General features: G+C 41.7%; 1 protein-coding gene across 2 annotated transcripts in view; it reads right to left on the bottom strand.

Moving 5' to 3' along the window:
• Positions 1 to 1,570: 1,570 nt before the first annotated feature.
• Positions 1,571 to 21,584, bottom strand: part of EGFLAM (EGF like, fibronectin type III and laminin G domains) — a 76,697-nt gene continuing 56,683 nt past the window's right edge. The window contains exons 15-24 of one of the 2 annotated variants that reach the window (XM_051643270.1): positions 20,818 to 21,061; positions 15,830 to 15,941; positions 14,179 to 14,295; positions 12,255 to 12,435; positions 9,896 to 9,919; positions 7,710 to 7,788; positions 6,737 to 6,880; positions 4,027 to 4,110; positions 2,817 to 2,920; positions 1,571 to 2,250 (exon numbers count right to left, since the gene is read on the bottom strand). In XM_051643270.1, coding sequence (XP_051499230.1) covers positions 2,096 to 2,250; positions 2,817 to 2,920; positions 4,027 to 4,110; positions 6,737 to 6,880; positions 7,710 to 7,788; positions 9,896 to 9,919; positions 12,255 to 12,435; positions 14,179 to 14,295; positions 15,830 to 15,941; positions 20,818 to 21,061 — 1,244 coding nt within the window. In that variant the 3' untranslated portion in view covers positions 1,571 to 2,095. The remainder of the gene's footprint in view (positions 2,251 to 2,816; positions 2,921 to 4,026; positions 4,111 to 6,736; positions 6,881 to 7,709; positions 7,789 to 9,895; positions 9,920 to 12,254; positions 12,436 to 14,178; positions 14,296 to 15,829; positions 15,942 to 20,817; positions 21,062 to 21,584) is intronic. The other variant, XM_051643271.1, reaches the window with a different exon arrangement.

The raw sequence follows: 21,584 nt of genomic DNA, 5'->3' as shown, positions 1-21,584 counted from the left end.
TTTGGGAGACATTCCTTGAGCACATAAAGCGTGACCCTTTCCCTTCAGCAGCAGTGGCTGAGACGCAGTCGGAGCACGGGCTGTCTGGCCACTGCCAAAGGGCTGCTGCAGTGAGCAGCTAGCAAGACCTCCAGTCTCCAGAGGTTGTTTTTTTTACCCTTTTTCAAATTCTGCACATTTCTCCTTTAAACTCCATGGCATCAACTTCCATTTACTTCAATTTTAAAGCCATGCCTTGAACATATACTTTATCCTGCTTTTTCAGGACCATGCACAGGTTTCTCCCTTTACACGGGGCTCCCCAAGCCAAACAAAACTTTGATTCTTCTGGTAAGAAAGCCATGAATGTCTCCAGCTACTCTGCAAGCTGCCCAGGTCTTCTACAGGTCCCATTTTTTCTGAAGTGTGACTTAAACAGGTTCACGTGTTGTACACTGGCATCACCATGTATTTTTCTGCTCCTTTCTATTTTTAGCAAGTCTCAGTATTTGTTCCTGACCACTGCTGCCATATCTACAAAGAGCACTAGAACTTTCACTCAAGTTATTCATGTAACCTTTTCAGCACACAGAAGAGGGGCTGGGGGTCTCCTTGACAGTTGCTTTGTATGTACCATTCTCTAGTACCAGATATTAATTTTTCCACTCGAGTGTACAACTTCTTACAGTCATCTGCAGGTGAGACAAGCCTCAAAAATATGTTTTAGCTCCCAAGGAGCTAGGAGCACTCTAGGCAAAGTAAAAAGCCATCAGAACCCTCCTGATCTCCAAACTTTTGCCAAACCAGGTCCTTGTAACTCACAGGCACTCTGGCAAGCCTGCGCCAATGAGGAGTCTGAGCCAATGAGGCTCCTGCTGCCGGCATGTGGGGAGCCCCACTGCATGGTGGGTCTTTCTTCTCCCCCACAATGGCTCACTGATCTGCTTCAAACAAAGAGTTAAGGAAGAAAAATCTTCAAACTATGAAAATCTGGTCCATTTCCTTAGTGTCTCGACAGCACTCCATTTGCCTGCTTACATTACAGTTTGGCAATATAGGTTGCATAAGTGTTGGTCCAGTGCCTAGAAAAACCATTTCATTTTAGAAGGACTGTGACCCACCAAGGTCTCTTGCACATGCTTTTTCTCATTTTTCAGCAAACAACCCCCGGTGATTCATACTACCACAGTAGCAAGCACTTATCTTTTTTTTCCTAATCTTTTAATCTGTTTAAGCCAGGAAAGCTTCATAATGTACAACTTTGAACTGTCAAAATTTACAAAACAAAAAGAGAAAATTTAAAACTGGTCATAAGTCACAAATATCCCCATCAGAACTGTATAGTACAGACATTAAGCTTTTTGTATAACAAATTTAAACCACAGGTCACTTTGCTATTTTTAGGTAAGAGTGCAAAGAGCTAATTGTGTAGTACACCTAAATGTTAAAAGTTATACCATGTAAGCAGATCTGCTGCTGCTATAAAAAATATACAAGTATAAAATTACTTCTACAAAATTGATTCATTGATTTTGTTGCCTGTAATAAAAAAGTAGACTTTAAGAACTTTCCTTCTCGACAAACAACAATATTTGAAACCAGTCACTGTAGATGTTATTTGCACAGGATGAAACATAACTTAGGTAAATCAGATAAGGAGAACTGCTTGTTCCAGGACATACATTTGAATGCATAGATACATTGTCTCATGGTATATTTGTTGAACAACAGTCATACCACTGCAGAGTGGGATGAGTGCAGGTGTTTCAGGACTGCTCTCTGGTATTACACAAGATAACCAATGGACCACAACACAGTCACTGAGCTACTCATAACATCACACACTTCTTTGCCATTTGCACCAATGCACAACCTTTAGGGTTCACTAAACATTCAGTGGGTAGAGGGGATGGGTTCCTACACAAAATATTCGGTTTTGTTTGATCAGCAGAGGAGTGGAGAGGTTTTTGGGGTTTTTTTTCAGGATTTCCCTTTGGCTCTGTCACCTTCCCAGATGGCAAAGGTGGGTCACCCAGAGAGGGCAGTGGCAGCCAGCTCACACTCAGCCACACACACAAGCACACGACAGGTCCTCGGCACCGGGATTCCTCTCTTGTCACTTGGTCCCACACATGTTGATGTTCTTCCCATCGGCAGCATCCTCCACCAGTGAGATGTGGTAGTCGGTTGAAAGTGTGAGGTGGGAGATGCAGCCCACCAGGCCCCGCATGTACTGCCTGTTTGTCTGCAGGGCTATTTCCTTCATGCCACCTGGGGGAAAGGCAGTGATGAGAAACTCTTTACTAACATGGGTTTCTGCTCCTTCTTGGCACACTGCATGCCCAGTAATGCCATTAGCCTTCCTAGTGCACCTCAAAAGTTAACTTTAACTTACACATTCCTCTGTGGTTTTGTGTTTGGTTTAGTTTGTTGGGGTTTATTAATACAGTTTTTAAGCACTTGAAAGTACAGAGGGGATAAGCAGAAGATAATAATTATTAACTAGGATAATTATTATTTATTGCAGAAATCAAAGCATCAGTAAGAGCTGAATAAGCTGTGCCCAGATTCTCAATAAGGTGAGGGGTTCACAGTAGACACTCACTGTTTCCCTCTGTACCTGCTGGAGGTACCAGAGTGCACTCAGTGGTGCTGGGCCTTTCTCATACCAGTCTACCCATCCCACCCCAAGATGCTTCCCTATGAAAAACAGGCTGTGGAGGACCAGAGACCTTCACCTTGACATGGACAGAGCTGGGATGTCCTCCCTGCCTTGCAGTCAGCCCCACAAACACAAAAATGCTCCTGGGTCCTGAACACGAACGGTGAACACTCACCCACATAGAGATCTCCATTGATATTTAACTGCCTCATTTTCCCAGGAGATTTACCAGTCCTGGCACCATAATCATCCACAGTTACTTTGCCAGACTGTCCATCCCTGAAAGGAGAAACAAACCTCTCTCATGCATCCAGCTTACAACCAAGAGGGAAGATGAGCAGCAGCATCTCCCCATCACCAGGAGAGCAGAATGATTCAGTGCTTGGGAGTGTTCCTGGGAAAGTCTTGGGACTGCAGAACCAGCAGTTTGCTATGGCAATCCAGACCCTTTAGTGTGGTTTTTCTTTTTACAGGGACTAAGATGTCAGAGACCTGCAAAAGGTGGGAGATGTCAGAGACCTGCAAAGAGTGGAAGATGTCCAATGGAAGGACACATTTGCAGAGGAGAAAAAACTGAGAAATAAGTAGATTGTACATCTCAGGGAGGATGGATAGGTTCTGCTGTGTTGATAAAGATCAGATGTAATATAACGAGTCAACAGCAGAAGCTTCAACAGAAAGGAAGAAACGGGCAAGCTAAGGTAGAACATACCTGGAAGTAGTTTTGTTTCCTCCTAGAGCTTTTAGGCCACTTCTGTTTTATACGTGGTCAATAACTGCATTGACAAAAGAGCCATATGATGGGCTCCTGTTCTCAATTTGGTGACACATTGAGCTAATGTTAGCTTGTAATTTCCAGGGAACTGATATCCCATGAAGAGAAGGATGCATGCTTTCCCTGCTGGGCACAGTCGCCTCCCATGAGGTAATGAGTTATAAATATGAGTTATATATACACTGCAAGATGTCTGCACCTCCTCCAAATAGAAAACGTAGGCATATACTGTCTGTGCTCCAGTGCTTGTGCCAGCACGCAAAACGCTCACTAGGGAATTTCAAAATGCAGACATTGAAGAAAAGCACTCTTAACCCAAATGGAATGGGCTTAAGAGACTGTCTGTCACAACCCCAGAATAGCACTGCATGACTTTGGCAGCCTGCCTCAAGCTGTGCTGAGTTTCAGAGTTGGCACTGTCACCTCTAATACAATAATCTTTGTGTACATCATCCTGAAACAGCCAAGTTGCTAACAGTTCAACTCCTCAGCGATGTGAGAGCATGGAGTGGCAGAGATTCACACCCGACCAACATCCAGACATGCCAGCCAGTACCTTTAATGGCAGAGTGGCTCCAAAACCCCTCCCAGATGAAGCACGACCACTTACCGAACAGCTTTGACCCTGTGCCACCGGCCATCACTGAAAGAGCCGTTCACCATGATGGAAGCAATGCCACTGCCCAAATTGTAGCTACAAATAATAATAAAAAAAGCATTAAAATTGTATTGTGTCCCTTACAATGACTGTCTGCCTGCCAGCTTTCTCAGACCTCCTTACTCTGTGCCCCATTCACCTGCTCAGCTCAAGAACAACCTTCACAGCTCGCACTTTGGAGAGACTGGTAAAGAGTCCTTTGGAGGCTCAGCAGTGGTGTGAGTCAGGCTCACAGAGGAACATGCAAAACTCCCTCCTGCCTCAGCTAGAGTGAATAACATCAACGCCATCCCATGGGAGCAAGGAGGGGGTCTTCTGCATGTCACTTCCTCTCCAAAACAGGAGGTTATGAAGGTCAGTGACCTACAGACCTTTGGCCTAATGGGTGAGACCAGTGGGACGTTGCAAACACAATAAATAAATAAACTATTACAAGAGAAAATAAGTGTGTGATCTATAACAAATCTGCAAATCATCTGAACTATAGGGAAGGTTGAGACCTGTGTTGCTAAAAACGATGAAGCCTAATAAATAAATACAGATAATAATGAAGTTCCCTACTTCAGTTGCAGCTCTCATTACTTCTTTTTGTTTGTTGCTACTAAAATTACTGAGCAGATAAAACATGCCCATCATGGTTACACTTCAGACATCTTAATTTCTGGTCCCAGAAACCTCAGCAAACCTTCACAAAGGAGAAGTAAATGCTACACCACAGTGAGCTATTGGGTGCTTAGCTGCCTAAATAAGCAGGATGAATTAGCCTGAGCTGCTGGATTTGTCTGCACGAAGCTTGGGAATATAAAGCCAACATAATCTCTTCAGAAAAGACTGAACCAGGAATTAAGTTCATGGCCAGGGTTAGGTACTCGAGAATAGCACATTTGAATTGTCAGCTGCTCAGAACAAAATAGTTGTTCAAAATTTCACTCCTCCCCAAAAGACTGAGTCTCAAACAAGCATCTTTTTTTTTCCCAGGAGTCAGATATTAGTCTAGGTTGAGAGCTACAGAAGAATTTGGATAGGCTGGTAGGTTTTTCTGCATTTGCTCTTCACCATCTACTTCAGTGCTCTTTTTCATCATCAGAGTTTTTATTTGGGGTCTTAAATTTTACACCCTCCTAAATGTGTGTGGAAGGTACAGATATTTCAATAAAATTTGGCTGTTCTGGTCTAAAATCTTTCTGTATCTTCATCATTTGGAGATAACAACAACCCTAATAAAAATGAACTGTGCCTAGAAAACAGACAGAATAGATTGGCCATTTACTACCCACCAACTTGGAAAGACAGTTTATCCCAGTGACATTTTAAAAATGCACCATTTCTGCAGAGTCAGTGAGGAAGCTAAGAGTTTTTGCAAAGTTAACCATAGAAAACCACACAAAACTCCCCAGTTTTAAATAAATATTTTAAATATAAAAGTGTAACTGCCAAGGTCCAGTTTCCATGGCAAGCCGGGAAAGAACATGACACACCAATATGATGTAGATTCAGTCCATGTTTATTAGGCTGCGTGCAGATTATATAGTCTCAGGACAGCGTGTACGCCGTCCACGTGGCAGAGCAAGGCTCTTGATTGGTTAGTACACACTGTTTACACGTCCCCATTCCCCTTTTGATTGGTCCCGACTCCAAACCCTTTGTCCAGCCCCCCATCCTGTTTACCCCACTACCCGACTGCTGTACATGACCTTCACTAACTAGTTCCCACTGAATGGCCTTCACTGTTTCTCTTGTTATCTAAAGTTTCTCATAATCATTCAGCACAGCTAGGGCCCCAACATGTAACTTTGTTCTTGTGTCCATGGTAGCAAACAGCACCAGGTAGTTTCAAATTAGCCTAAACTATTAACAAAATCTTTGTCATTTGATCAGGTGTCACACAACAGTCTGTAATAATTTTTGTAGTTTGCTGCTGCAGTATTTGTCTTACATGACCTAAAAGGGTATCATGAGCAAAGATACGGCTTTCAAAAGGCAGGAGTTCCCCCAAAAAAACCTGCAAAAAATAGCAGTTTGCCTAAGTGTCTGCAAGGGAGAAAGCAATTCTGGAGAGAGAGAACATGAGTTCAGACATTTCCCAACACTCCCCGGTTTCAGCTTTTTACCGTAATATTATTTTTTTCTTAAACAAGTTCTGTGGATGTTGGCTGTAGCAATGCCTGGCCTGGTGCCAGCTGGGTTTGTGTCACAAGTTGGATATCTGGAGGTTTGAGAAGGTGCACCCTCTGGTGAAGAGTGATTCTGCAGTCAGTACAGACATCAGCAGGGCATCCTTCCTCAACTGCTCACTCCTCACACCCTACACCTGCTCTGCTTAACTGAGATAGCAGGGGCTTCAAGGGGAGAGGAGAGTTACTGACAGCACTTGTACCCTCATGGGGTGACTTTTGGAAAACCATACTAAAAATCTGATGCTCTAAAAATTGGAAGGGAGGGAGAGGGAATGATGCTAACCTGACAGCACATTGTCTTTTCAGCTCACATCCTTTCCCAGAGAACAACAGGGCTCATCACTGAACAGAACTTTGATGCAATTGTCTCCCACTATACCAATGGACAAGTGCACTGGATGTGTTGTGGAGATCCCTTTGAGCACTGATTGTAGTGCATGCAGAAAAAAAAAAAAAAAGAAAAAAAAAAGGGAGTGACAGTTTACCTGAATATTAGTGCTCCTTCTTGAAGGCCTAGAGAAATGAAATCACTGTTTGGTCGCATGGGACTGTCTCCTCTCCACATCAAAAGACCTTCCTTCATTGTGGTTTTAAACCTCATGAACACATTTGTTCTTGATCCTGATACCCTGTTTTTACGTAGAGAAGAAGGAAATAGTAGTAAAATATTGAACTGGGACAGTGCTCTTTCAAACAAACCAGAAAGATGATGGCACTATTTCGTCTCTGCTGGTCTTGCTGGTTAATGCCTTGCAATTTGCCTACGTGCTGATGTGTGAGACACTCTGGTTCTCATCTCCATTTCCAGCATTTCAGAGAGGGGGAATTTAACTTGGTCCTCCAGAATCCCAAAAGCAATAGCTACTGGATTATTCCACACAAATAAGATAAAATACTTTTTCTCCCCAAGTCTAGTGTGAAATCCAGTCCAGTAGGTTTGCTGCCCTCAGAAGCCAGTGGAAGAAGCATAAGAAAGCACAAATCAGAAAGTCCTGGTAGGTCAGAGGAACCAACCTGCCAGTAAAGCCTCCCCTACCTAGTGCCTGAAATAGAGATTGATGCATTTGTTATAACAACCCAAAATTTTCTGAAATTTGAACATCTTGAAGCAGCCAAAAAGAAGTTTGAAGACCTAAATTCTAGACTAAACCAGGACTTAAAATACTTCATGTCTTCACAGATATCAGCTCTGTTTGTCTGTTCTTTGCTCTCAGAAAGCAGACACCAGTCCTTCTCCATATCAGATGTAGCCTGTGCATGCTACTTTTTAAAGGGTGGAAAATGCTCAGATATTATAATAGACTGAGCCATAAGCATATGCATAGAGATTTTTTTTCCTGGTATTTAGAAATATGGTAAAGCTTCAAACAGTTTAATATACAACATCCTCCCACATGATGATCCTAGCATTATAATGGTTAACAAACAGCATGTTTAGGTTCCCAAGAGATACTTTACCTTTTCAGGATATCTGGGTTATCATACGTGAGGTAACTGCGACCAATAAATTGTGGGATTTCAATTGCTTCAGTAATGGCTGAAAAGTAAATTAAAAAACAAATATGAGTGTCATTTAACTGACATGGAAATGGAAGAAAAACACAGACAAGATTACAGCATTGCCTGCTACAGGCCGGTAGCAAAGAACGGAACGTCCAGTTCATACCCAAATGTAAAGACAGTAGTTGCAATTTAAACAGCCAACAGTGCCTTACTTACAGCTTTAATGTCATGGGTCTCATGTATTGCTCCACAGTAAACATTAGCACAGTAAAGTATATAGTACTGGGAAAACACTGCAGATTTTATTTTTATCCCTGTTTCCACATTCCTTGATTCTCCATGCAGTCCAAGCCACCCTCCTGCCAAAGCTTATGCATTAACCAGCCTCTGTTCTTAGTCTAAGAAATTCCTCCCCAGCTCCCAGTGGAGCACCACATGCAGAGCACATGCTGGGACCTCTCAACAGTGCAAAGCAAGGCTGGAGGGCAGAAGAGGCAACCTGTGAGCTCCCCATTTTCTCCTTTCAAGTATGTGACTGCACAGAGCAGCTGCTGCCACACAGGGCTTACCCCTGGGCAGCAGTGCAGGGGAAGGCTAACTCCAAGGAGGCCATGTAGATTCCCCCTAATTCCTTTAGGTCTATTGGAAGCAAGACTGACTATGCTGAAGACTGTGTGACAGAGGCTGCAAAGCCTCTTCATGTGTACATTTGACATGTTGCAGTGCTCCCTTGGATGTTGTTCTCAGACCTCACTGGTGTCCCACACATCATCTCCCATTTCTCTAGGGACAGCCCTTTGTACAGCTGTGCTGTACAGCTGATGGGATAGCAGTGCACCTTGCAACCAGACCTGGAGCTAGTGTACTGCAGCCCACAGAGAAAACTTTGGCAAAATAACTCAGATGTGTGATATAAATCACTGAATATCCTGCATACATTGAGTTTGGCAGGCTATGAGCATTGGCCTGAACAGATTTTCTTTTGAGTGAACATCCTACAGTTCACTGCTGATCTCTCTTCACTGACTGCTGCATTCATATAAGCCAGTTTCAGAAATTCCTTAAAATAGCTGCCTTCATCCTATTTGCTTCTTGAGAACTAATCCCTGCAACCCACAACTAATCCCATCTATATAAATTTCGAGCTCTCCAGGGCATGGATGCTTGATTTCTTCGTGCAATGCAGAGGCTGGCTGGGCTTTAAGAGCTCACTGTAACACATATATGCAACAATTGGTGTAGTTCAGCAGCCCAGAATGGCAACATGAAAGTTAGCTCTAAGTGCCGAGACTGAGAGTTTTAGATAGTGAAAAATGCCCGTTTTCAACCATGCTGAAATCAGGAAAGCTGCATAATGCATCTAAAGAAACCACCACAGGCGGTCCACAGCCTGCAGCCTGCCGGCATCAGTGGACAGCTGCAAAAGTTGTGTTACACTCAGCCAGACAATCCTCACCGGGCCTGATGCTTTCTGCACTGAACAGTCTCTGATCACAGCAGATGGCAGGAGACCATAAAAGAAGCCCTTCTTCCCCCATCACATTCCAGACCAGCATTAGAGCCCTGCTGCCCTTGTCTTTGGCAGAAGGTGCCCAGGCTGTGCAGCAACCCTGGTGCTTGCTCTAGCACTCCATTTTCTGCCATGGAGCTTGATGGACATTTATCTCTGCTTGCTCTTTACTTACTGCACTGAATTTGGCCACAGAAAGCAATTTCAGCAACACCCTTGATGCATGCAGCAGCTTCACAACTGGAAGGGAACAGGTGCAGTAAAGACAATTAGGACTGAACACCTTCACTCCCTCCCTGCTCATCATTTGACTGAGAGGCACCAAAGCTCTCATGAGTCAGTGCTGAACTCTGAACTGCAGGGCAGCCTGAAGCAGCACCTACCCCTACAAAGCGCTCAGTCAGCTGCCTGGCCCCCCTGCTTTGTCAATATAAGGATCAGCTCTGCATTTGTCTGGATGTAGTTTAAAATATCAATGAACAAGGTTTAAGGACGTACTATATAATCCCATAAATATATTTGCTTAATAACAGAAACTTGCTAGGCGTAATGGAAATCCAGTATCCACCTTGCTAGAGCAGACACAGACACACAATGACAGAGCACTTTTCGAATTATTTGCAGTACTTACTGTTCAGGCAGTAACTTCCACACTCTGCAATGAGTCAGCACAAAATAAAACAAGAACATTTTGGTTTTATTTTTCTGTAGCATAAAAGTCTTCCTTCCAGTGACAGTCCAGTTTCATGCCCACTTTTCCAAAAATGCTTGATCCCCACTTCCCTTTTGCATAGGCAGTTATAACCATCTATGAAGGCAGCACTCTTTTATTAATGTTTTGCCCAAGTATTTATATTTGCCTGCTCAAAACACACAAAGATGCAGACAGGTAGGACCAGCACCAAAAACCACAGTTCTAGTTTTCAGTTCCTCATGATTCATCATGGTTTATCTGAGGACCAGCTCTAATCAGGGGAAAGCAACAGGTCACCGTTCTACTTTATAACTAAGTATAAAGAATTTATAGTTTAACACTCCCCACAGTTTATACAGAAGATAAAAATCCCAGCAATGCCAGCAGAAATTCTATTGAATCCTAGGCCAATGATCCATTATGATATTAATCAGTATCTCATACACCACATACCAGTATGATTTAAGTTGTTTTGTAAGTGACGTGTAATTTTGGAGAATGAGCTGCAGTTCCTCTCAATAACTTTTTTTTTTTCAGGGTTTGGGGATACAGCAGCGCACTAGGCCACAGGATGGAGAATGCACCTTCAGCCTCTCACATACTCTCTAAGTGCTCTAACCAAAATCCTGCGCTGAAGGAGGAGGGGGCACATGTGTGAATCCTGCCTTAGCTGTGTCTACACCCAAGTGAAGAGACACAGGTAAGGATTATTTTGAAAAATGTGCTCCAGGTTCATCAAAGCTGTCCTGGACTGAGTTTCAGGAGGAGAGACATCCATGCTCTCTGCACATCCATCTGCAAAAACCTGGACTTTTGGCACCAGTGCAGGAGGACATTGAAAGCACCTGAACGGCAGCCACAGGCAGCAGAACAGAAGACAGATGACTTGTGCTTTTGGCCAGTTTTAGATCTGAGATAAGGTCGGATACACATAGAAATCAAACCCCAGGATTCAGTCTAAGCCAAAGGCACAAGGGGCTTCAGGCTGTCTCCCAGTGGCAGTGCACCCCCTGGGGTGACACTGGGGAGCAAAGCAGTGGAATTCCAGGGAGCAGAGCAGTGGCATGCAGGCCAGGGGCAACACTGCCACTGCCACCAGGCTGCAGTGGCAGCAGGCAGCTCACACTCTGCTCTCAGGGCTCAGGACAGCTCAGAAGCAGACCAGCAGTGAGGAGCTGTGGCCTGACCAACACACAAGTGCCCACTGAATAGTCAGGCTGTCACACACCCAAGCTGCAAAGCATCCACTTGCTCTGACTGGCCTTGGAGATCCCGGTACTGCTGCAGATACCAACTTGAAGTCAGGAGCCTGGCACCGTGCACCTAACTAAAAAGCCAAAAGCACAATTCTCTCTCCTCCCCACAGAGAAGCTACGATAAATGATGTTGCTCCAGCTGTTACTTAGACCACAACAACGTAAGCAAATGGATTTCTTGCATTGCATTTTAATAAAATGGTTTTGTTCTAAGATACTGGTTTGGGTTTTTTTTGTTTGGTTGGTTTGGTTTTTTTTTTAAGAAAAGGCCAATCTGCTCATCACAATTTAACCAAAACCATTACTTCTAACTTAAAAATGTGTCCTGGGAGAAATGAAGGAGTGGGTGAAGACAATCATGTCAGTAAGTTCTTTTGAACGGAGTTCGCTGTTGTATTACAAAATCTTCCCTTAGGGATTACTTAAAATCAAGCCTGACAGTAGGCAAACATCTCCATCTAGTGGAGTAACCCAAGGTGTATTTTTTAACACCATGTAATCCGGAATCTGTAATTTGAACTATTACAGTGGCTCTAAGGGAAGAATAATGTGCAGATTTTCCTCCTTGGTGGTCTCTATTACCATACCAGAGCAGGGTTTGTGTAGATTGTGAAATTAGCATCAGAGTAGTCAGTGACTAAAAAAGGACTAGACCTTTCTGTATACGAGAACAGAGCTTGCTGTGAGCCCCAGGGAGGATAAAATTACATGGGTTATTAATACTCATGCATCAGGACACAACAATCACTGGCTGGAGTACATTGGAAGGAATTCCCCCTTTGTATAGCACTGAATCATTAGGAAGATGTATGAAGTGTATGCTCATGTTGGCTACCACAAACAACCAGATACCAGGCTGCTGGGATAACTGTTACCACATTCCTAAATAACAAAACAAATTCTTCCCTGGGTATGTGGGATATTCAAAGGGAGCTCTAATTTCCAGTTCAAGGGTCATGTATAGCAGCAATTGTAGGTGCTAAACCTCTCATTTTTGGGATCACCTCCAGACTGCTGGATTGAAATGCAGTCATGGTTACCTTTTTGGCAGTGTTGCCCATCAAAACCCAGCGGACAGTCACATTCATAGCTGTCTTTCTTGGGAACGCAGGTGCCTCCATTTGCACATGGGGAGCTCACGCAAGGGTGGGCAGCATTTGCTAGGTTGACTCCAAAAGTGAAATCTTGTTTTACATCGATTGCCCGGTCATTCAAGATAATCTATGAGGTAAGTAAAATAAAATATAAATAATTAATATTAATAATAAATTCATACTAAAGCCCTCCAAACTTTCAGTAGTGCAGTTCTAGTCAGAAGACTTCTCTAAAAGACCTCAGACAAAGGTAACTGTAAATTTTTGCCAAAAAACCTATATCTTGTGATGAGTATTTTCCAGCTGCAGCAGTCCAACTCATTATGTTGCTCACCCTGACCAGCTGGAGATGAATTTATATTATGTTTTGTGACACAGACTTAGGCAACCTGCATATGGTGTGACGCTGTGTAGGATTTACCCATTGTGTCTGAACGCCAGCGGAGCTCTGAGCTAGGATTGTAAAATTAGATCAGCGCTGTTGAGGGAAAGCATTTCTGAGCACAGGAAACCCACCAGGAGACAAGTGTTGACAACAGAAATACTAAGAGAACAGCTTGTTTTTCACATTTTCTGTTGCTTTCTGGGATCTCTTCTTGCCTGAAAGAAGCTAGAGATCCAAGAATGGATGAAAAAACATTATTAATGTATTCACAAAACTGTTTGTATATAAACTAAAGAGAATTGTTAAATGTTGGGATTTTCTGTATGTGTCAACAACATATGTTCTCCAATATAAACTGACACTTTTTATAACCTCAACTGATATCTTGGCAAAGAGTTTATGTGTGGATACAACTTCTGATCTGAGCTACATGACAAGAAGAAGACTGTTTTCACAAAGATACATTTTTTAAAGCCAGAAATGAGAATGGCCTGTTACTCTGGCTCCTGTGTAACTCAGATGATGGACTTTAGGGGGACTTGCTAGGGAGAAGAGATTGTATCAAGTCAATATATTTGGTTTCAAACAGCATTGAACAGGTTCAACAGCAAAAAGCATCCAGTCTTGACATAAAGATGGACCAGTGAGGGCTCCACTACCTTTTCAGCCTCTTTTTAACTTACAGTTATGATGTTCCAGTGATTAACAAGCCTCCACTCTTACAACTGTATATCCTATTTCCAGTCATTTAAAACTCCCAGGATTCAGGGCCCTTCTTTCAGCTTTATCTAAATTATTTCAAATATGACTAATCCAGGGAGAGAAAATGTTGGTTTGAGTTTTGAGTTTTCTTTTGATTACTTATTAGGACCAATAAACTTACAGATTTGTTCTCCAGAAGAGAATTGCACCCATGCAGAGCTGGCCCCACTGGAATATCATCCCTGAAGTCTGACAACGATGGAAAAGATCTCCTTCATTCATGTGCCCAATTGAAAATTGTAGAGAGGGGAAGGCAGTAAGGTTTTTACCTACTGCATGGTACAAGAATACTATAGCTTTTGCAGCTTCTTTTTCACTCTTTACTGTTTTGGTTACCTCAGACATTTAGCTGTCTTAGTGTGCACATCTTGAAGTCTTCGAGCATTTCTTCTGTTGATTTATTTATATATGATTGCTGAAGGGCACTTTGAAGCTTCTCATCTTGATACAGCTTCTTGCATCATTCTGAACTTGATCCCTTATTGGCTACTGATCACATAATAGTACAGTATGAAAATTATAGCAGTGGTAATATTTACTGCCTATTAACATCTGAATGACTTTTTACTGTGAAGGATGTGTTTAAGTACTTTCTGGTGGGCTCCTGAGATGAAATGTTGGATTATTTTGAATATTGACAGTAACATAAGGGCAGGTTTTCACCTGAAGTGCATACTAAGTGAGATGGAAATAAATATCTCCAGTGTTACTCTGGGCACATACCTTCTGGATGCTCCCACTGAAGGGCCTGAGGATCCCAGAGTTCTTCTTCACAGCATCATAACTAGGGACTCCACCAATAAATATTTCAGAGCTGCACTTAATCTGTGTAAAAGCCCCCTGCAAGAAGCAAAAGGAAAACGTTTTCATAGAGTAGATGGAGCCATGATTGTATCTTCAGATTAGCTTACATTAGGTTAGATTAATGCCTCTTTAATTCTGTTAATTGCACTTCTTTGTACAATTCTCTCAATAAATCCATTGTAGGACACTCTACTGACGGTGTTTTATCCTAATCAGAACTAGCTGAAAAATCTCAAGTATTTTAAACTTGGAATACTGAAGGAAGAAAGAGGAGAGAGGAGACTGACTGATTTTGCCTTCTAACTGCACGTCTAGCTGTATTTGCAATTACATGAGGGACAAAAACGTGAATCTAGAACCAGAACAAGGTTCATAATTTTAAAACCAGAATAAAGTCCAGAGACTCGCTTAATCTTTCCAACATCTGCAAAGCTAATCCATTGCAAGATGTGGGGTTAAATGGAAGAAACATTAAGTTTGCATTAGCTACCAGAAGCAAATACCAGAAGCTCAGGATACCTAATGGGACTAGTCAGTGACATGGAGTGAACTGGCAGGTGTAAGAATAGATTAGCTGTGTAACTCCAGTCCTGCAGAAGCTCCTGTGATTTCTTCATTGGGAGCTTCCAGACAACTCTTTGTCCACCTGCAATGCAGCACTTGGAGGAAAAAAAAAAAAAAAAATCTCATCTATCTTGACCCATCTATCTAAAGAAATCTCAACTGCTTCATTTGAATGTTTCCCAATCAATTGGTTTCTTGACAGGAAAACAGAATTTCAATCTTTTTAATTTCCTCAAGAAAAGTCTAAGCTTTAAATAGTTTCCCAGTTTGCAGAAAATCTCACAGATTCTTCTGCTAGCAGAATTTGGAGTTTGGTTTTCTAACCAGACCTTCTACTGGGAAAAAAATAAAAAGCATTTTCTAAGCTGTTCTAGCCTCAAGTTCTTGGGATGAAAAAACATCTCTGTGTATGCATTTGAGTGCTTAAGAGTGAATACTCTGCTTGGTACGTGCAAAATTTAACCTTATTAAACACTTGACTCACTATGATGTCTTAGTGAGTGAAGAATAGAATACAAGCCTTCATCTGTCTAGGTATTCCAGCTCTTACTCTGTGCTGAAAACTTATTTAGAAGGAAAAGCCAAAGAAACAATTCTCTTTCAGCCTCCTTCTTAGCACAATACAGGGAGAGGTATAACAGGATGTTTCATCCTTTTCCAGTTACTGCCTTTCACAGAGCACACATTGTTCAAAGGAATTAGCCACAACCAGTAACAATCAAGAAAAGAACCTCAATAACTTGTGAGAACCAAACTCAAAAATGTGAGTCCCCAGGTCCACTGGCAAGAGCAGTCAGGTTGTGATTTCAGCTGCCTTTACAAGGATACCTGTCTTCAGAGGGTAGACTTCTTGTGCAAAATTCCAGTTTTGGGCTTAAGAAAATGATGCTCTAACATGTACACTTTTTTGAGCTCATAAGATCTTTAAGAGCAGCCTGGGTTGTTTAGAATGCAACCATTTTTTGTCTAACAGCCCTTTTCATGACAACCCATGTCATATGCTCACCTCTGCCATCCCTTCCACTGGCTTTTGTTTGTCCACTTGTAAGATACCATTCTTTGCTGTGCGAGACACTTGCAACTCATGCCATTGGCCCAGACTGACAGGTTCTTCACTCCTGTTTTAGGGGGAAGAAAACTTTCAAGTATTTATCGGCTTTTGCCTTTCTGTTATTTTCAAATATTTTTGTCATGTTAAAAAGTCAAGTCCTCTGGGATTATTTTGTAAATAAAAAATAAAAATAAAACACTGTGTTTCTTTCCTTATAAGGAAGTAATATAATTTCTGAGTCTCATCAGCAAAGCAAAATAAGACTATGCTCCTACAGCAAATAACAAGCATTATACTTTCATTTGTAAATCAAACATTTCTATAAGCAGCATGCATCTAATCTACCTCCAAGCTAATTTTTTTGCTCTATCATTTATAAGACATAAATACAAATTTTTGTCTGAGCTGTACATCCTGATTTCATAATGACATAAGCCTGGAGATAAAGCTTCCCACTTAGTGGTCAGTCTAGTCCCATATTCTTTGTCTTTTTTTAAAACAGAACTCCTCTGTTTTGGGCTTTTATTTGCTCTATTTATGCAGCTCATTACAGTCACAACCACACACACGACATGCAGCCCCGGCTGCTGTACATTAAGGGGAAGTAACTAAAATATGACCTTAATGATGTGATGAGATCCTGCCTAGGAACAATAATCCCCACTTGTGCAAAGCATTCACCAGTCTCAAAAGGAAGTATTTTAAAACTGTTCTTAACAATCTTTATTAGTTGAGCACAAATATGAATAGCAGCCTGTATAAAGGGCAAAACCCCATTGCCCTTTACAACTTCTACAGAACTTTGTATCTTTTTTTCAGATGTCATTTTACTACACTGGTTAAAACATTTTCTGCCTAATGTTATCTTGCAGCCTTTCCTCCAGAAGCAATGAAAACTTGTGTTCGATTCAGTAGTCCAACTGGAAAAATCAGAAACTGTGTTATCTGGGACACCTGAAGACTTTCTAGCTTTCAGTGGGAAAAACAAACAAACAAACAAAAACAAAACAAAACAAAAAAGCAACTGTTTGAGGTGAAAGAATGTTTCTTATTTTCAGGCTATTCACATTTAAAAATGAAAATGATACATATAAAAATGAAAGGACTGAAAAAACTGTGATTTGAACTAGTGAGTCAATAGTGATTTGAATGCCAATTTAAAAAAGTGTATCATGTTGAAAATGTGAAAATAACAATTTCACTGTTTTCTTTCTTTTTTCTGATCAGTTGTTGTATCTATTTTGCTGCTCAAATTTTCTCATTTTAATTTTGTTGGAGGATGCTGGCAATATTCTTTGACTCTTGGTTCAGAAAACCCCCAGAAAAATAACACTGAACGATACCACTTGTCCTTTTTCATATGTAGGGGCATTTGGGGTTTAATTACCTTGGGTAAACAAATAGGCAACAAAATTTAATCACCTTGAAAAGTCAATATACATACACAAAGGAACCAGATAAGCTTGGCTACGTAATAAGTGGCAATATATGCATTTTATCTCCTCTGCTGATTAGGTCATCACCATGCTAACCTTCCTGCTCTGCTAGATTTAATTATAATTTGGGATGATTAAGCCTTGAAGAGTCATCAGTTCAGAGTTTCATGCTATTTCTTGGATTCACAGGCTTTCTGAAACCAGCATTAGTTTGGTAATGCTTTTTGCAGGCATTTCAACACTTTTGGCTCCTCATGTGCTGTGGGTTTAAGGACTGTTTTTCCCCAAGCAAACCAAACCTTAAAAAATACACCCAGTGATTACGATCTTGACCTTGTGGATGTCTAGCCAAGAGAAATCCTAGGGGACAACAAATTCTCCCCTAAGATATGTTGGTAAAGAGCTCAGTTTCTACATCTATGAGTCCACAGTGCGTCCATGCTTCTCCAGAGCCCCCTGCACACAGTGCTGTTTCCATCCTGGGACACTTCAGGCCAAACCCAAACTTTACCAACATCAGCTTTCCTCCTATTGGTAGTGACGTACATAAATCAGCTTGCCTCATCCTTAATTACAAAGACATTATAATTGTGTTCCGATGATATTACAATACTTATCAGCCTGGTCCTATGGAAAACATAGTCAGGATGACCAGACTGACTATCACCAAGGGTAGGTGTGAAGTACTATGATGAAGATCAGGGCAGACTTTTAAGTGTGTATTGTCTAAGCAGGCATGAAAACCAGGAATCTACTTATGTAATCACTGACAGCTGATAACAGGCTGTGAGTTGCACACCTCATCTAGAAAAAAGAGCTAAACAGGACATTCTGAGAATGTTCAGTGAAGCCTCACAGGTCTCCCCCATTACTCAGCTATCTCACCACACTCTTTTTCCCCAATGCATGTCACTCATGTCCTAGCTGGTGTCCTGCTCACTTGTCTGCTTTCCAAGAGAAAGAGCCAGTTTCCACTCCCAGGCACATACTTGTGGCTCTTGCCACATTTTACAGGCCTATATATCAGTTAAACTTTATTTTGAACTGCTTTGGAGCACTATAATATTTGGGAATGCGGGGGGTAGGGGGTGGGCGGAAGGGGTGGGGGAGGGAGAGGGCAGGGAAATTATGTCTGATTAATGTCTTATGCTTGCCAGCTTAGAAGATTTCAGGCTGTTGTTAGAAGAGCCATTTTGGGTTAGAGCAAAGGTCTCTGACATTGTCTATTTCTGCCACTTTTCACTAAAAGAACAGGGCAAGTATGGAGTGATTCTTCCCTCAATATATCCTCCCGGTTTCTGGCAATGTCTCATTTAGCAATTTCCTGAGTCAGAGGCTGCATCCGCACAATTTTGTTTGATCTTCCGCAATGGAGCTTTCTTCAAATTTGCCTTTTTTTATTGTTGTTAATTTATGTATAGTTATGGCATCTGTTACCTGCTGTGACAATTAGTTTCCACAACTTACTTATGTGCTGTCTGAAAAAAAAACAACAAAACAAAACAAAAAAGTCTTATTTTCTTTGCTGCTTTTTGGTTTGCAGTTTCACCAGTCTCCTAATTCATCCATATTGAAAAAATACAGAATAATAATTCCATATTTAATTCAATGTCTTTCACAATATAATGCCTTCCACCAAACTCTCTTTTCCAGGTTGAAGGGTCCTGCTCTATTTGTTAAAGTTGTTTCCTTCCCTCCTCTGCCTACCAACATGATGATTCTTTTTCAGTTTTGCTAATTTCTTCTGAAATTAAGTGACCAGAATGACAGCAACTTTTTAAGATGGTGTATTGTGGATTTTTGCACAGGCATTGTTCTTTATTCCATTCTTATTAATTTTCTGTATTGTATCTGCATTTCTGTATTTGTCTCTAAGTAGTTAGCTGTTGTTTTCACAGAAATACCCATGATTACTCCAGTATCTCTCTTTGTCTGACAGCACTAACTGTATTGTCACAGCTGTGTAATATCAGGCTTGAGCATGATTCTGATTTTTGCTCCCTAGAAATTTCATCTCTTCCTTTGTCAAGGGAATGAGTTTCTTTGCTTGAGTCCTCATTCAGTGGCAAATCAGTACATTTCTCCTGATGGTAGTATAGTTGAAATTCCTAATGTCCATCCACAGGAAACACGTGGTATGCAAGACTTGCAGGCACTACACACATTTTGCATAAGCTTTCTATAGATTATTTCTAAATATTAGCTGGTTGGCTGGACCACATCCAGCCCTTTGGACCACATCCAAGGTATTGAGTGCCTCTGTTCAGCCCATTGCCTTTCCAGAAGAGGCCAGGGAACAGCAGCGTAGAGACTGGGCACTCAGCTACACAGACACGGAGAGCAGTCCTTTTTGAGGCGTTTTATCGCTCCTATCCTGGACACTAATTTTAGGACCAGAGAGGTGGTCCTGCCCCTCTACTCAGCCTTGGTGAGGCTGCACCTTGAGCACTGTGTGCAGTTCTGGGCACCATAGTATGAGAAGGGTGTTGAGGTGCTGGAGAGGGTGCAGAGAAGGGCAACTAGGCTGATTAGAGGTCTGGAGACCAGGTCTTATGAGGAGAGGCTGAGGGAGCTGGGGCTGCTCAGCCTGGAGAAAAGGAAGCTGAAGGGAGACCCCATTGCTTTCTACAACTACCTGAAAGGAGGTTGCAGTGAGGTGTGTGTTGGCTTCTTCTCTCCAGTGACCAGCAATAGAACAAGAGGAAATGGGGTCAAGTTGCACCAGGGAGGCTCAGGCTGGATATTAGAAAAAATTTCTTCACACAAAGAGTGGTGAGGCATTGGAATAGGCTGCTCAGGGACATGGTGGGATCACCATCCCTAGAGGTGTTCAAAAAAGTTGTAGACATGGTGCTTCATAAGCCAGTTTAGTGGCTAGGGGTTGTAGGGTGAGTGCTTGGACTTGATGCTCTTGAAGGTCTTTTCCAACCTTGACGATTCCATGATTTTATGAATCATTCTTAAAAGGTATGTCTTTGTCTCAGAGCCTGGGTGACTTGTTTAAACTATGTACTTATCTTTTGGAGTACTTAAGTTATTAAAATTGGATATTAGTTTCAGATGCCCAAAAAAACAGTACTATGAGAAAACAGTGGACCTGGTATATCTTCCTGTGACACCTCCATTCTAGTACTTACTGCCTGGAACTGGAGAGCAGGGAGGAGGACATTCACAAAAGTGCCAAGATTGTGCCATTCTGTGGCTAGAAAGTATATGCATAAAATATTTACAGATCCCTTAACTGGCTATGGTACAATAAGAGAATTTATACAATACAATACATATCTGCAGTAAGATGGCAGCATGACATGGTAACACTTATAATAAAGCTTTGAAGTACAAACTTGTGTAGGAAGAAAATTCTGTCCCATTGAACACAGCTCCTTAGGCACTAGGGACTCACTGGGTCCCATAACTCATTAAAGGTTATTACTCTTTCCAGCCCACTCCTCTCCTGGATCAGCAACATGGCACTGTTGGAAAGCAAGCATAAGCAATGCTGCTTACCTGATAACAGCCGTTCCTGAGCCACAGTCGAACCTGAACTCCACGTAACCAGCCACCATGTTAATGGAGAGGAAATCTTTGCTGTCTGTGTCATAGCTGTACAAAAGGACACCAGTCTCTAAATCTGGACGAAATGTCATCTCAAACTCCATGAAGGAAAGGTAATTCTGTGGTTCCAAGGGCCAGGGAGTGCTAGCAAATGACTTTAAGGACTCGTTGAACTGAGGTATGGCCAAGGTGAGTGCTGGAAATCAAGAATACACAAGCAGGTCACTTGAGGTTTCAAGATGAGGGATTGACTCCTACCAACCAGTGTCAGTTCCCTTTGACAGATACTTAAAGTTAACATTAAGAAAAACAACATGAAAATTTTGTCTTCCAAGTTAAAAACTTTGTGTGTGTTTTTTTTTTATCTTAGCCAACACTGCTTACATCCTTAATCCCTTCCTTTTCCAGAAATGTATTTGTGTTACAAAGCATTGTGCTCCTTTTCTTTAGTGATTCACCGGTGTTTTTCAAAGTAATAAGCATGTACACAATAGGTGGTTGCATGAAAAATTCCTAGCACAGAAAATAATGCTGTATATATTTGGCTATTCTTACTTCTGAGATTTCAGCAGGAAATCCATATTGGGTCCTTTACACTCCAGAATATACAACCGATATTGATTTTTAGGAGAAAAGTGGTGATTTTTTAGAGCTAATAATGTGCAGCTGTGGAGTCGTGCACTGTTCTAACTTCTGAAATGTATGTCTGAGATACTTAA

Source organism: Apus apus, chromosome Z (assembly GCF_020740795.1).
Source record: "Apus apus isolate bApuApu2 chromosome Z, bApuApu2.pri.cur, whole genome shotgun sequence".
NCBI lineage: Eukaryota > Metazoa > Chordata > Aves > Apodiformes > Apodidae > Apus > Apus apus.
The sequence above is the reverse complement of the archived record's forward strand: the minus strand, read 5'-3'. Positions and strand labels throughout refer to the sequence as shown.